We start from the raw sequence: 13,050 nt of genomic DNA, 5'->3' as shown, positions 1-13,050 counted from the left end.
GCCCCGGGAATACCATTTTTAAAAACTTTTTTATTATTGAGATATCACCCTTTAAAAAACTATATTAGTTTTTCATTTTATTTATTTTAGGGCACAAACGAGTTGGAGAGGGGCAGAGAGAGAGAGAGAGAGAGAGAGAGAGAGAGAGAGAGAGAGAGAATATCTTAAGCAGGCTTCACATACAGCATGGAGCCCGGCGTGGGGCTGGATCCCACAACCCTGGGATCATGACCTGAGCCAAAATCAAGAGTCAGATGCTCAACCAACTGATTTACCTTGGCGCCTGAGATATCACCCTTTTAAAGCTTACAATGCAATGGTTTTGTGTGTATTCACAAGGCTGTACAACCATCACCACTGTCTAATTCCAGAACATTTTCATTACCCCCAAAGGAAACCCTGTACTCATTAGCAGTTGCTCTCTATTCTATCTTCCAGCCCTTTACAACCACTAATCTACTTCTTCTTTGTGGGTTTGCGTATTCTGGAAATTTCATAGAAGCAGATCACATACCATGTAGCCTTTTGTATTTTTTTCACTTAGAATAATGTTTTCAAGGTTTGTGTGTGGCAGCATACATTAGCACTTCATTCCTTTTTAGGAGTTAATATTGTACAGACACACCCATCTTGTTTATCCATTCATCAGTTGGTAGAAATTTGAGTTTCTGTTTTCTGACTATTACGGATAAGGCTGTTCTGAAGATTCGTTTACAAGTTTTCCTTTTCGTTTACATCTGTTTTCATTTCTCTTGGGTATATATATACACGTAGGAATGGGATCGCTAGGTCCTGTGGTAACTTTAACTTTTGAGAAACTGACAAACGGTTTTCCAAAGTGAATGCACCATTTTACTTTCTTTGCCACCAGGGTTGAGAATTTAAAATTTTCCACATTCTCACTAGTACTTGTTACTCTCTGTCTTTTTGATAAGAGCCATCTTTTAGTGCATATGAAGTGGTATCTGATGGTGGTTTGGGTTTGATGATGTTGAGCAGCATTTCAAGTGCTTACTGGCCATTTGTATGTTTTCTTTGGAGAAATGTCTACTTAAAATTCTTTGCATTCATTCATTCATTCTTTCTTTCATTCATTCATTCATTCATTCTGTTGAATTGTAAGGGTTCTTGATATATTTTGGATACTAGACTCTTATCAGATATATGATTGGCAAAAGAGGGTGAAGAATATTTTAATAAACAAGTGTAATACTGATACATGCTACAGTATGGGTGAACCTTGAAAGCATTATGTCCAGTGAAAATGCCACATGTGTAATTCCGTCTATTTGAAATGTCTAGAATAGGCAAATCCATATGGATTGAAAGTAATTGCCAGGGGCTGGGGGCGGAGGGAGGGGACAATGGAGACAAAACGTTAATGGGTAGAAAGTTCCTTTTCAGGATGATGAAAATATTCTAGAATTAGATAGTGGTGATGGTTGCACAATCTTGTGAATGTATTCAAAACCATTAACTAAGCAATTTAAATGGGTAAATTTTGTGGTATGTGAAGTATATCTCACTAAAGCTTAAAAAAGAGCAAGTGTGTTTTATTTTTTTGAACTAGTCAAGGTTTGTACTACTTTTGAAGATAGCTGGAAAATTTCCACTGGCCAGGGTTCCTAGGCCTTTGAACATTGGCAACAGAGGAGAGAGTGTGCTATCTCTGCTCTGCCTGTTTTTTTTTTGTTTGTTTGTTTGTTTTTAATATATCAGCGGGGGAGCTTTATTTTAAAAAATCCCTCTTTGCTCGTGTGAAATTGAGACAAGTAGTTACTTTCACACTTCATTTCAATTTTGTTTTCGTTAGTTGTGATAGGGTCAATTGTTAGATGCATTTCCCCTCCCCACCTCTATAATGTCTTCATTTGGTTCAGATTAAGGGCCCCTAGATACTTGTAATTGCATCTATAAGGAAGACTATGTTTGCGTTTGGGTGGGACAGAGGGTTAGACTTTTTGATCATAGTTTGAGTACTTTTCTCAGAAAACTAACTTCTGCACTGAAATAATGCTGGTGAATTATGGGGTTTAATTTGGGGACAAAAAAGATACAGTTTTTTTTTTCCAGATCTAATTTTCTCACTATTAAGCACTCCACATTTAAAATTCATCTTTATAATACCCATCATTTTGGTTTCACTGTGTGAAATTGCAGTGAAATTTGTCTCCATACTTACTAACAGTATCAGTAACATTATTGTGTGATAGAATAAGGCATACAAAGTATAGAGAAAAGAAATTTTCCTTAAAAAATGGTGGGGTTTTTTGGAGTAAGTTTTTTATGGCTAGATGAAACTTAATAAAAGGAATCACCTAAGCTCTTCATGATTTTAAGTTCTATCAGTACAGAATCCGTTAATTCCATTGTGATGCTACCTTTGGTTCTTTGATTCTGATAGAGAATTCTAAGAGTAGCAATCTCCATTTTTCTCTTGTGCTTATGAACCGTCTTTCCCTACACATTTTCTACCATCTCTTTGCCATTTCCCTTCCCACTCTTCTGTACCCTGTTCCTTCCCTCCAAACTAAAACTGAGAGAGTTTGTAAAATAACATTTTGTGGTTTTGTTTTGTTTACAGCCTAAGCTGTAACCATGACCACTGAAGTAGGCTCCACTTCCGAAGTGAAGAAAGAACCTGAACGATTAGGAGCAGACACAGATACAACCGAGGAGAAAACGAAAGAAGTAGCAGAAAATCAGCAGAACCAGTCCTCCGATCCAGAGGAGGAAAAAGGTTCCCAGTCATCTCCTACAGCTGACAGCCAAAGTAGTCCACACCGCCAGAAGAGAGAGAAGGATCCATCGGAGAGCAGGGGAATTTCTCGATTCATACCCCCATGGCTTAAGAAACAAAAGTCCTATACCTTAGCAGTGGCCAAAGATGGAGGAGATAAAAAAGAGCCTACCCAAGCTGTTGCTGAGGAGATTTTAGATAAAGAAGAGTCTCTTCCTGAAGGAGAGAGGCAGGCCAAGGGTGATGCCGAAGAAACCGCTCAGAGGAAACAACAGGAGGTTAAAGTTGATGTCAAGGAAGAGAAACCAGTGAGCGGTCCTGCGGCACAGGTATGTTTGAGAAGTGTTTGGGAATTAAAGGTTCATGTTCTTTCTTTTTTTTTTTTTTTTTTTTTCAAATACGTGTATTTTCGAGGGGGGTGGGGGGAGAGAATCCCAAGCAGGCTCCACACTGTCAGTGCAGAGCCCAATGTGGGGCAAACTCACAAACTGGGAGATCATGACCCGAGCTAAAGTTGGACATTTAACTGACTGAGCCACCCAGGCGTGCCTAAAGCTTGATGTTCTAGCCACATGACAAAAAGGATTTCTTTTGAGTCATTTTGAGATTTTTTTCTATGCAGATACTACTTTGGCTTATTGTATCTGTAATATGGGTCTTGGAGTGGTCTGCTACAGCCTTCTTGTTACTTCTTTTTAAAACCTTGCCCAAATAATAAGGCAAAAAAATTGACTCTATATGCAAACTATAAAAAAAAAAAATCCATGTTTCTTTCTGTTTAGGTTAAACAGATACTTAGAATCCAACGACCTCTCCTTTAAAAAAATTTTTTTTTGATCTTTATTTTTGAGAGACAGAGTGCGAGCAGGGGAGGAACAGAGAGAGAGGGAGACATAGAATCCGAAGCAGGCTCCAGGCTCTGAGCTGTCAGCACAGAGCCCGACGCGGGGCTCGAACTCACGAACTGTGAGATCATGACCTGAGCTGAAGTAGGACGCTTAACCGACTGAGCCACCCAGGCGCCTCTGCCTGTCCTTTTTAAATAGTGTGGATTTTTTACCTCTTTGATTTGATGTATGGGAGTGTTCAGGAAGTAGGAAGAAATAGATTTGTATGTGTGAACATTTTGGTTGCCTAATGAACCTAGGCTTTGCCATACTACGCTATTATAATTGGAAATTTTATTATTTGAAATGATATTTTAAGTTTTAGTTGCCAGGATGTAGTTTCTTCTACTCATTTAACGCTGATGTTACCAAACTGGCAAAATGAGAAAATGGAGGAAGGGGGAGGGAGATATGGGGAATATCTTTTCTAGCAAAATTTTGAAGTCTTTTAACATTGTAGGTTGACAGTGTTTATAACAATCACAATTCCTACTGAAGATTTTCCTTCTAATACTTTGTCTTCTGCAAATTGGTTAACTTTAGTATGAACGTACATTTTTTTTGTCAACAGCCTGCTGATGAAGTAAGTAAGGAGAGAGAAGAGAAGGCTAAAGAAATACAGGAAGACAAATCAGAAGAAGCAAAAAGGGAGACCAAGGAAGTGCAGACCAATGAGCTAAAGTCAGAAAAGGCTTCTCAGAAAGCCACCAAGAAGACCAAAACTGTCCAGTGTAAAGTGACCCTCCTAGATGGCACCGAGTACAGCTGTGACCTGGAGGTGAGATGGGGTGCTGGTTGGATGGCTGTCTTGATGTGTAGGGTGAACACAGAAGGCACAGGTTGCCCTCACTTGTGGGCTGGCACAGTGTATATATTTTTGTGTCTCTATAAGCTAGTTTGTCAGTTGTGCTTTAAAAAATAAGAACAGGAGAGGGTCATTTCCATGACAAACAATATTTCCTGACCCTAAGGGGGTGGGGGGTGCGGAATCAGGGCCAATGTTCTGCTAGTTTGCACTGGTCGTGTGCATTGGCTGGTGTTTGTTCAGAATGGGTATTAAATAGTTTGAATGTTACCTTTTTCTGTAAAGGTTTCACTTGAGAAACCAGCTAGGTTGGTATTTCAGAGTCATGTTAATTTCAGAACTTTACCCCTAAGTTTTTTTTTATCCCGAGTCTAACGATTTAAGATTGAACTCATTTATTCAGTTTCATTTAATTAAACAACACTCATGATTTGTAAAGCATATAATTTATTAGCATGGATGTGACCAAAACCAATATAATTAAAACAAAAATATTTTTTTAATGTTTATTTTTGAGAGAGAGAGAGAGAGAGAGAGAGAGAGAGAGAGAGAGAGAGAAAGGGTATGAATGGGGCAGAGGCAGAGAGAGAGAGGGAAACAGAACTCGAAGCAGGCTCCAGGCCCAGAGCTGTCAGCACAGAGCCTGACAAGGGCCTCGAACTCACGAACTGTGAGATCATGACCTGAGCCGAAGTAGGATGCTTAACCTACTGATCCACCCAGGTGCCCCACCAGTATAATTTTTTTAAGCATCTAGTACCTTATAATTCCGTTAGAGCTTGTTACTTTTCATAGCTAAGTTACTTTATTTACAAGACTATGTGCAAATAGCTGATATGCACTGAACAACTGTGTCAAAAGCTTCGAATGGACTATTTCACATAACACTTCTAAGAATCTATATGAGGTAGGTATTATTATGGGTGTTCCTGTTGTTACAGTGGGGAATGGAAGGCTTGGAGAGTTTAAGTAACTTGCTCAAAGTTTCATGCCAATTAGTGGGTGAGCCAGAATTCCAGACCTGGCAGTTTGACTCTGGACATTGTGAACCTGACCACCAAACTACCCTGTTTGATTTGTTACACGTGGACAAAGCAGTAAGTGGGACCCATTTTGTTCATTTAAAATATGGTCTCTATAGAATAGTCTTTGCTTTGGTCTTCTCGCTTATTAAATATTAAAATTATTTTTTCCTAATTCTTCACATTCTTACTAAAAATAGAAGTTACACTTTAACTATAATGAAAGGATTCAGCTTGGTGAAATAGACCTATCTAGTTGAACAGTATTTTATTATGTATTCAAACCTGTATTAGAATACAAGGTACGGAGGGTGCAAAGATGAATAATTCATGGTCCTTTATTTTACTTCATCTGTTTTACTCATTTTAGTTATCATTGTTTAGATATTTCATTTATTTCAAGAACAGGAGTGGCAAAAGAGAATTAAAAATCCTTACAGCTTTGAGAGAGAGCTGGGAGGGTTAGAGGGAGACTGATAAACTGTGTGTCTCAGGTAGGGTGGGTACAGTAAAGAAAATAATACAATGATGCTGTGAACTTGACTCATTTACGTTTGACCCCATGCTCCTTGTTTCTCCTACGTGTGCTAGAAGTTAGGGAGTCTAAAATTTGAGAACCAACTTGATAACTTGTTATGTGACTTTGAACCATTTATTGAAGCTCTCTGGGCCAGACTGAGGTCCGGAAGCTGGCTTCATCTATGGAATATAAGGTTGCTTAGGTAATTCAGAAGGTCCTTGCTATCTCTGAAGCTCTTTATATGACCAAACCTCAGGGTTTACCAATGTGCTCTATGGTTTAAATCTTTTTCTGTTGTCTATCTTTTAAAGTCACCATGTATGTAAAAAACTACCAAAATCTAGAAGAGAATTGACAGCTGTATATTCCCCATAAAAATTTTACTCAGATGTTCCTATTAGGCCATGCGTTTCAGATTTTTTTTAAGACCCAAAACCTTGCTGAAGTCTCGTTCGCATCTCTCTTGCTCAGTACATCTCTTTTTACCGCGTGTAAATCTACTTTGTTCACTTTCAGCTGCTGTGTAGTTTTCTTTGGATGACTAAACCAGTCTATCCATTCCTGTGCCAAGACTCAATTTCTTTACGTAGTATAACAGCCATTGCTTCAGTGATCACAATCCTACACCTTGCCTTGTTTCCTTGTGCGAGAGTTTCTTCAGGGTAGACCATAGTGGAATTGCTCTGTTGGTTGATTGCAATTTTGCTTCCTCTGTTTTCCCAGATCCTGCCAAAGTGATCTCCAAAGCGGTGGTGCCAATTTAAATTCTAGCCAGGGGGTGCCTGGGTGGCTCAGTTGGTTAAGTGTCCAACTTCGGCTCAGGTCATGATCTTGCAGTCTGTGAGTTTGAGCCCCGTGTCGGGCTCTGTGCTGACAGCTCAGAGCCTGGAGCCTGTTTCGGATTCTGTGTCTCCCTCTCTTCTCTGACCCTCCCCCGTTCATGCCCTGTCTCTCTCTGTCTCAAAAATAAATAAACGTTAAAAAGAATTAAAAATAAATTCCAGCTAGTAAGCCCTGAATTGAATTTTTCCACATTGTCTCTACTTGTTCGTGATGATTTGACATTCATTTCATATTTTTTTAATCTAGGGTTTTTGCATATAATATATTTTATTTCCTTTTATCAGCTTTGTGAAATTTTATTAACCAGGTTACATACCAGCCTCATAAAGTTGCTTCCCTTTTAACATTTTCTGGAAAAGTTTAGATAAATGAGGCGTTATCTGTTCTTGGGAGATCTGGTAAAACTTGCCTTTAAAACTGTCTTGGCCTGGTGAAAAGAGTAGGGTTGGAGAGTGGGTTTGTTTTTCTGTTCTTTTGTTTTGTTTTTTGAATCACTGATTCAGTTTCCTTATACTAATAGCTTGCTTCTGTTTTTTCTTGAGTTAGTTGTAGTAATTCATACTTTCAGAGGAAACTCTCCATGTCCTCTAATTTGACAAATCTCTTGGCATGACGTTTGTCATAGTATTCTCGTCGTGTGCACTTGATTTTCATTCCATTTTCATTTCTATAGTTACTTGCCTTTTCTCCCCCCCTCATTCTTCCTATAGAGCTAACCATTTTAATTTTTTTTTCAAAGAAACAACTTGGTTTTATTGTTTCTATGTTACTTTTTTTGTAACATTTTTTTCCCTTTTGCTCTTTAGTTTTTCTTTTGTGATTAGCCTGTTTTTCTTCTGATTTCTTGGGTATCAAATAAATATATGCTTTCATGGCTCTAGCTTTCCCTTCAAGTATCTCTTGTTGAGTTCACAAGTTTTGAGTATAGGGCTTTTCATTGCCGTTCAGTGCTTAATATTTTTGCGTCCTGTTAAATGGGTCATTTTTGACCACTGAAGCTTTTATAAATGTGGTTTTGAATTTCCAGAGCATGTGTGTGTTGTGAATATATGTTGTGCATGTCTTGTGGGATCTGTTACATTTGTTAAGACTTATTTTGCAAGCTAATCTATAGTCAGTTTTTGTAATAGTTCTTTTTGAGTTTGGGAAAGTATATTCTCTCCTTGTTGGCACAGGTGTTCAGATCTGTCCTTTGGATCAGTCTTATTAGTTATGTGGCTCATATTGTTTATGTCTCTGTTAATTGTTTAACTGCTTCATTTATCAACTAATATGAGAGGTGTGTTGAGATCTCTCCCTGTAATTGTTGATTTGATAATTTCTCTTCATATTTCTGTAAGTTTATGCTTTATAAAATTTGAGGCTAGATTATTATATGGCAACATGTGCAAAATTAAATATTCTTGGAATTTTGTCCCCCTTTTTACCATCATACAGTACCTTCAAATTTATTTTGACATTAATATTACTGTACTGGCTTTATTTTGGTTAGGATTTGCCTGGACTATCTTTTCTCATTTCTTTGTTTTTAGACATTGTGTTTTTGTTTGTTTGTTTGTTTTTTTTTTTTTTTTTTTTTTTTTTTGAGGAGACGTTTTTTTAATCCCATTTGCGAATTCTGTCTTTTAACTGGTGAGTTTATGCTAGCTGTTTTGTATGATCTGTGTGGTCATATCCTGTCATCTAATTTTGGGTTGTCTGGTATTTTTCTTTGTTTATTGGTGCTCTTTTAGGAATGATATTTAAGTGTTTTATAGACACACGTAATGAAGTCTAGTATTAATCATTGTGCCTGCCCCCTTTATTCCCATCTGTTTAGCACTCATTTGTTGTCAGATCTCATTTTGGAATGGTACAAAATAACATTCTTATCTGTATGGCTATTCCCTCTTCTGGGACTTTGCTACTCATGGGGAATGAAGTCCTGTTGCTTGAAGCAGAGTTGAGAAAGAATGCAAAGTTAAATGCAGCAAAGTTTGCGATTACCAAAGTTTAATTCACTTTGACTTCAATTGGTTGCAAAAGCATAGGAGTCTTTTATTTTTATGACTTTATTAATATATAGATAGATTGGCTTTTCAGTTAATAAATGATTAATTCATATATCATTAAAAATGAACTTTTGAGGACAATAGATAAATTTGAAATGTGTAGCATGTATGTGTTGAACAAACTGTTTTCTCCTTTCAAGTACAAAGCAGAATGAAATCAGAGGAGGCTATCGTGATGTGATTCCATAGCAGGTTTTAATGTACCAGCAGATCACTAGAATTCTGTCTAGGCAGTGACTTCTATTTGACCACAGGCCGTAATTCATCATTTTCGTAATAGCTCTTATAACCGCGTAAATGTTATAGGTTGTATTACCTATCTTGGCTAACTCTCTTTTATTCAGTTGTTCTTCCCATTTCGGTTCTCTGGTTGCTTGCCTAGTGTCATCAGTATGGGTCTGATACTCATCAGACCTGCTGTTATTTCCTCTTTGGGAGCAGAGCCCAGAGGACAGCCGTCACATGATTTGAGTGCTCTCATGTTTCCCGTTCCAGCATTGACCTTAGACAGATTGGGTGATGTGCTGATGCTGCTTATCTGGAGTTGTGTAGCTCTGTACCGGAAATTGGTGTCTAAGGACTACTTGGGGAAGTGTGTTGTGGGAAACCATAGCTATTCATGTACTTGCAAGCACTCAAGGAAGATAAATACAATGTGGGAAATAAATACTTTCACTTAATTTAGTTTGGGAGATTAGATTTGTTTCCATCTGTTGACTGTCATTAAAGATGTCTGTCATGACTTTTTAGATGCCCCTTGTTTTTGTTTTGTATGTCCATGTGTCTAATTTTCAACTTGAACTTTAGATGATAGCATTCCCACTGAAGAGAGCCTGAATGTCTTCGCTTTAGGGCACCAGCAACAGTAGAGGGAAGCATGGCCTTTTCAGGGCTCTGGAGAAGTTGTAATGACCTAGCTTATAGAGACTTTACAGAGTACGATGATGTTCTAGAAGGCGTTCACATGCCAGGATGAGAAGATTAAAACTGATCTGTAGAGCAAAATGAGCTGGCAGAAGTTGTAAAGTCATTGGGACATAGGACCTAGCAAGAATGCTATTTAGATTTCAGAACATAGTAGGTAGCTGTGTGGCTGCAATAGTTTAGGGGGAACTTTTTATTCACTACAGTTTTAAAGAGGCACATCAGTGGTTTTTATAGAAATGATTTCATCAGTGTGATTAGAGCACTGGGAAAGGTTTCCCGTTTGTGCCTGTCGGTACCTTTAGTCAAAAAAAGCACCCCTCTTAAGCCATTTCATACAAATGTTACTGTATTACCTGAATAATTTTTCTTAAAGATAATTCTTGGAGATATTGTTTGTTTGGTGTCCTAACATGAACTGTTCCTCAGATTACTTCCTTAAAATAGATAGAAAGATCTCCATATCCCTATCTCTGTCCCTGTATTCCTTGTTCTGTTCATTTTATGGCCTCTTGTTTCCACATTTTTTCCTCCTGTGTGCCATCCGGGACCATTCTTTCTTGAACCTCAGGAATTAAATGAATAGATGCTCAGGGAGCCAAGGCAACACCGTGTGCAGAAACTAATTATTGTCTTTGGAGTCCGCATTCTTTTGAGGAAAGTGAATATATATTGTTAATAAGCGGATAAAAATGCCTCACACATAATATTTGTGAGCATAAATATTGGATAAGAGGGAAGTTTTAGAGAATGATTGTAGTTAACTGAAAAAAAAATAATATAGAAGTGGCTTGACTTTAATTAATGTTATTTTTGGCTTATGTAACAATAGGCTTATTGCTAAATCATGCATTAATTTTGACCCAAGGCCTAGTCTGTCTGTGTGCATTTGTTCCAAATCTTTGTGTGAGGTATTTTTTCATTGTATTTAGTGAAAATTACACTTTCATTTTATAGTAATAATTATAAAATTTTACTATCAATTGGTAATAAAGGATCTCAAGTATTTTTTTGAAAACTTGGAGGATTATATTTTTTAATAAAACACTATAATTTCTATCCTTCGGTACGTCTGTTTTTATCTTCTTGGGATATTTAATGGTATGTGACAAGCTCCTTTGGTACCAGAATTTGAATGGGAAGAATTTTAGGGAGTCTCCTGGACGGTGCATGCTTGTTGCAGAGAATCAGCTATATGACTCATGTGACAATTGCCATTCGTCATTTATACTCCATGTGTGAAAACACCGGGGCTCTCTCCTCTAAGAAAAAAGTACAGTAAGGTTTAGTTGAAGTTGTGGATATAAAGTCAGGAGACCTATGTTTCCTTTTCTTTTGACTCTGGATGTCTTGGGGCAGTCACTTCCTCTTTTTTCTTCTGTTCTCAAATAGCAAAGTAAAAATGAAAATACTTGCTTCCTCTGTTTCTCTGATTGAGCTAGTTTTACTACAGCTGATAAGTCTGTACGTATTTTTTTAAGTCTGAAAATAAATGTGAGGGTCCCTGCAAGACTTTGGGAGCAAGAGTGAATGTGCATTCTGGGTTAGAGTTGCTCACATTTTCCTCTGGCATCTGAAAGTTGTTCCCACGTGTTGATTTAGTCTGAGAATCGAGGGCATTGTTTCTGCCCACACACAAATGCCAGTACCATTTTTTCCTTAGTGCTATGAATAAGGCGATCAGAATGTGGGCTCTTTTCGTCAATGTTCTGATGATAAAAGTATTTATCAGAAAGTAGAATGTGTCAAGGTCGTCTTGTCTTTTGTAGAGTACTGGTCTCAGAAATCCAATTTGATTATCATTGCTTTTGAGTGGTTTTTATTTATTTACTTGATTGCTTGTTCTGCTTTCACTCTTCAAGGTGGTTCTTTCAGACCTCTAGCACTGACCCTTAACTAGGTTTATTAGTTTAAAAACAACAACAACAAAACATTTATTTTGGGGGGGAGGAGGGCATATAGGCGGGGTGGAGGGGGAGAGAATCCCAAGCAGACTTCATGTGGTCAGCGTGGAGCCCAATGTGGGGCTTGATCCCAGGAACCATGAGATCATGCATGACCTGAGCCAAAATCACAAGCTGGATTCTCAACCCACTGAGTTACCCAGGGTGCCCCATTAAATAGTTTTAACCATCTGCATACCTCTGGAGGATCTAGAAGTTGTGGCCTTACATACACTCCCATTAAAGTGTTAGATTTAAATATGGATTAGGAACTCAGAACTGTTTATTTTTAATTTATTTTTAATTTATTTTTAATGTTTATATTTGAGAGAGAGAGACAGAACGTGAGTGAGGGAAGGGCAGAGAGAGGGAGACACAGAATCCAAAGCAGGCTCCAGGGTCTGAGCTGTCAGCACAGAACCCAACGTGGGGGCTCAAACCTACAAGCTGTGAGATTGTGACCTGATGAGCTGAAGTCAGACACTTAACCGACTGAGCCACCCCGGCGCCCCAGGAGCTGGGAACTATTTAATTGGCACATACTATGTACAACATAAAATCCTAACAACATGGGTCCAGGTGAAGGTTTCTGTCTGTCCAATTATACCTTTAGTTTAAAAAAGGAGTTAATTAAGTTGATAATTCTGTTCAGTAACTTGTATCTACTTACTAAGTGGGAAGAGTGTGAGTGGTTAGTTTGGTTCAACTTGAAGACAGCAGGGATTCACAGGAGCAGGGCAGAACATGGCCTTTTCAAGTCACTTGTTAGCCGGGCGTTCCGGACTCTCTTAAGGAATGACCTCAGACTGTCTTTTGATTGCTATCTACTGGATTTTTGAAGTTTTTCCTCTGCCAGCTTAATTGTTCTTCCATTTAGGCACATCCTAAATTATCTTTTCTTCCTTCAAGTTTCTGATCAGACCATCTCTACATTTTGATTTCCTCCCTAGTCACACCATTCCTCCTCATTGTTTAACGTCCAGCTCACATTCAGCTTTTAGAATGTTTTCTTTCTTCCTCTGAACTTGTTTGCACCATTAATTTGGCAATTAATCATGCACTCGGCCTTCTGAAAGAATTGCTTGTGTTGTGTTGAAAAAGTGCTAAACTCTTGTATTGTTTGATTTTTCTCCTATTGTTTCTTCACCTGGAGAAGGGTGTTGGTTCCTTGAGAAAAGGGACTTTCTTTCTCCCCATAGGGCCTTAACACAGGACTTTGTGCCCTACTCATAAAAAGTAATTGTTGGTTTATTTTTCTCTACTTTCTTGTGTATGTATAAAATTTTCGTCCTTATCTAAGCTAAATGATTGCATT

General features: G+C 38.0%; 1 protein-coding gene across 37 annotated transcripts in view; it reads left to right on the top strand.

Moving 5' to 3' along the window:
* The window catches only part of EPB41L2 (erythrocyte membrane protein band 4.1 like 2), a 219,269-nt gene that overhangs the window by 98,095 nt on the left and 108,124 nt on the right, over positions 1-13,050 (top strand). For all 37 annotated transcript variants that reach the window (XM_023254368.2, XM_023254367.2, XM_023254366.2 and 34 more), the window contains 2 exons: positions 2,585-3,069; positions 4,199-4,405. In XM_023254368.2, the coding sequence (XP_023110136.2) occupies positions 2,599-3,069; positions 4,199-4,405 (678 nt within the window). In that variant the 5' untranslated portion in view covers positions 2,585-2,598. The remainder of the gene's footprint in view (positions 1-2,584; positions 3,070-4,198; positions 4,406-13,050) is intronic.

This window comes from Felis catus, chromosome B2 (genome assembly GCF_018350175.1).
Source record: "Felis catus isolate Fca126 chromosome B2, F.catus_Fca126_mat1.0, whole genome shotgun sequence".
NCBI classification, from domain to species: domain Eukaryota; kingdom Metazoa; phylum Chordata; class Mammalia; order Carnivora; family Felidae; genus Felis; species Felis catus.
Note: the sequence above shows the minus strand (reverse complement) of the source record. Positions and strands in the feature narration are given on the sequence as shown.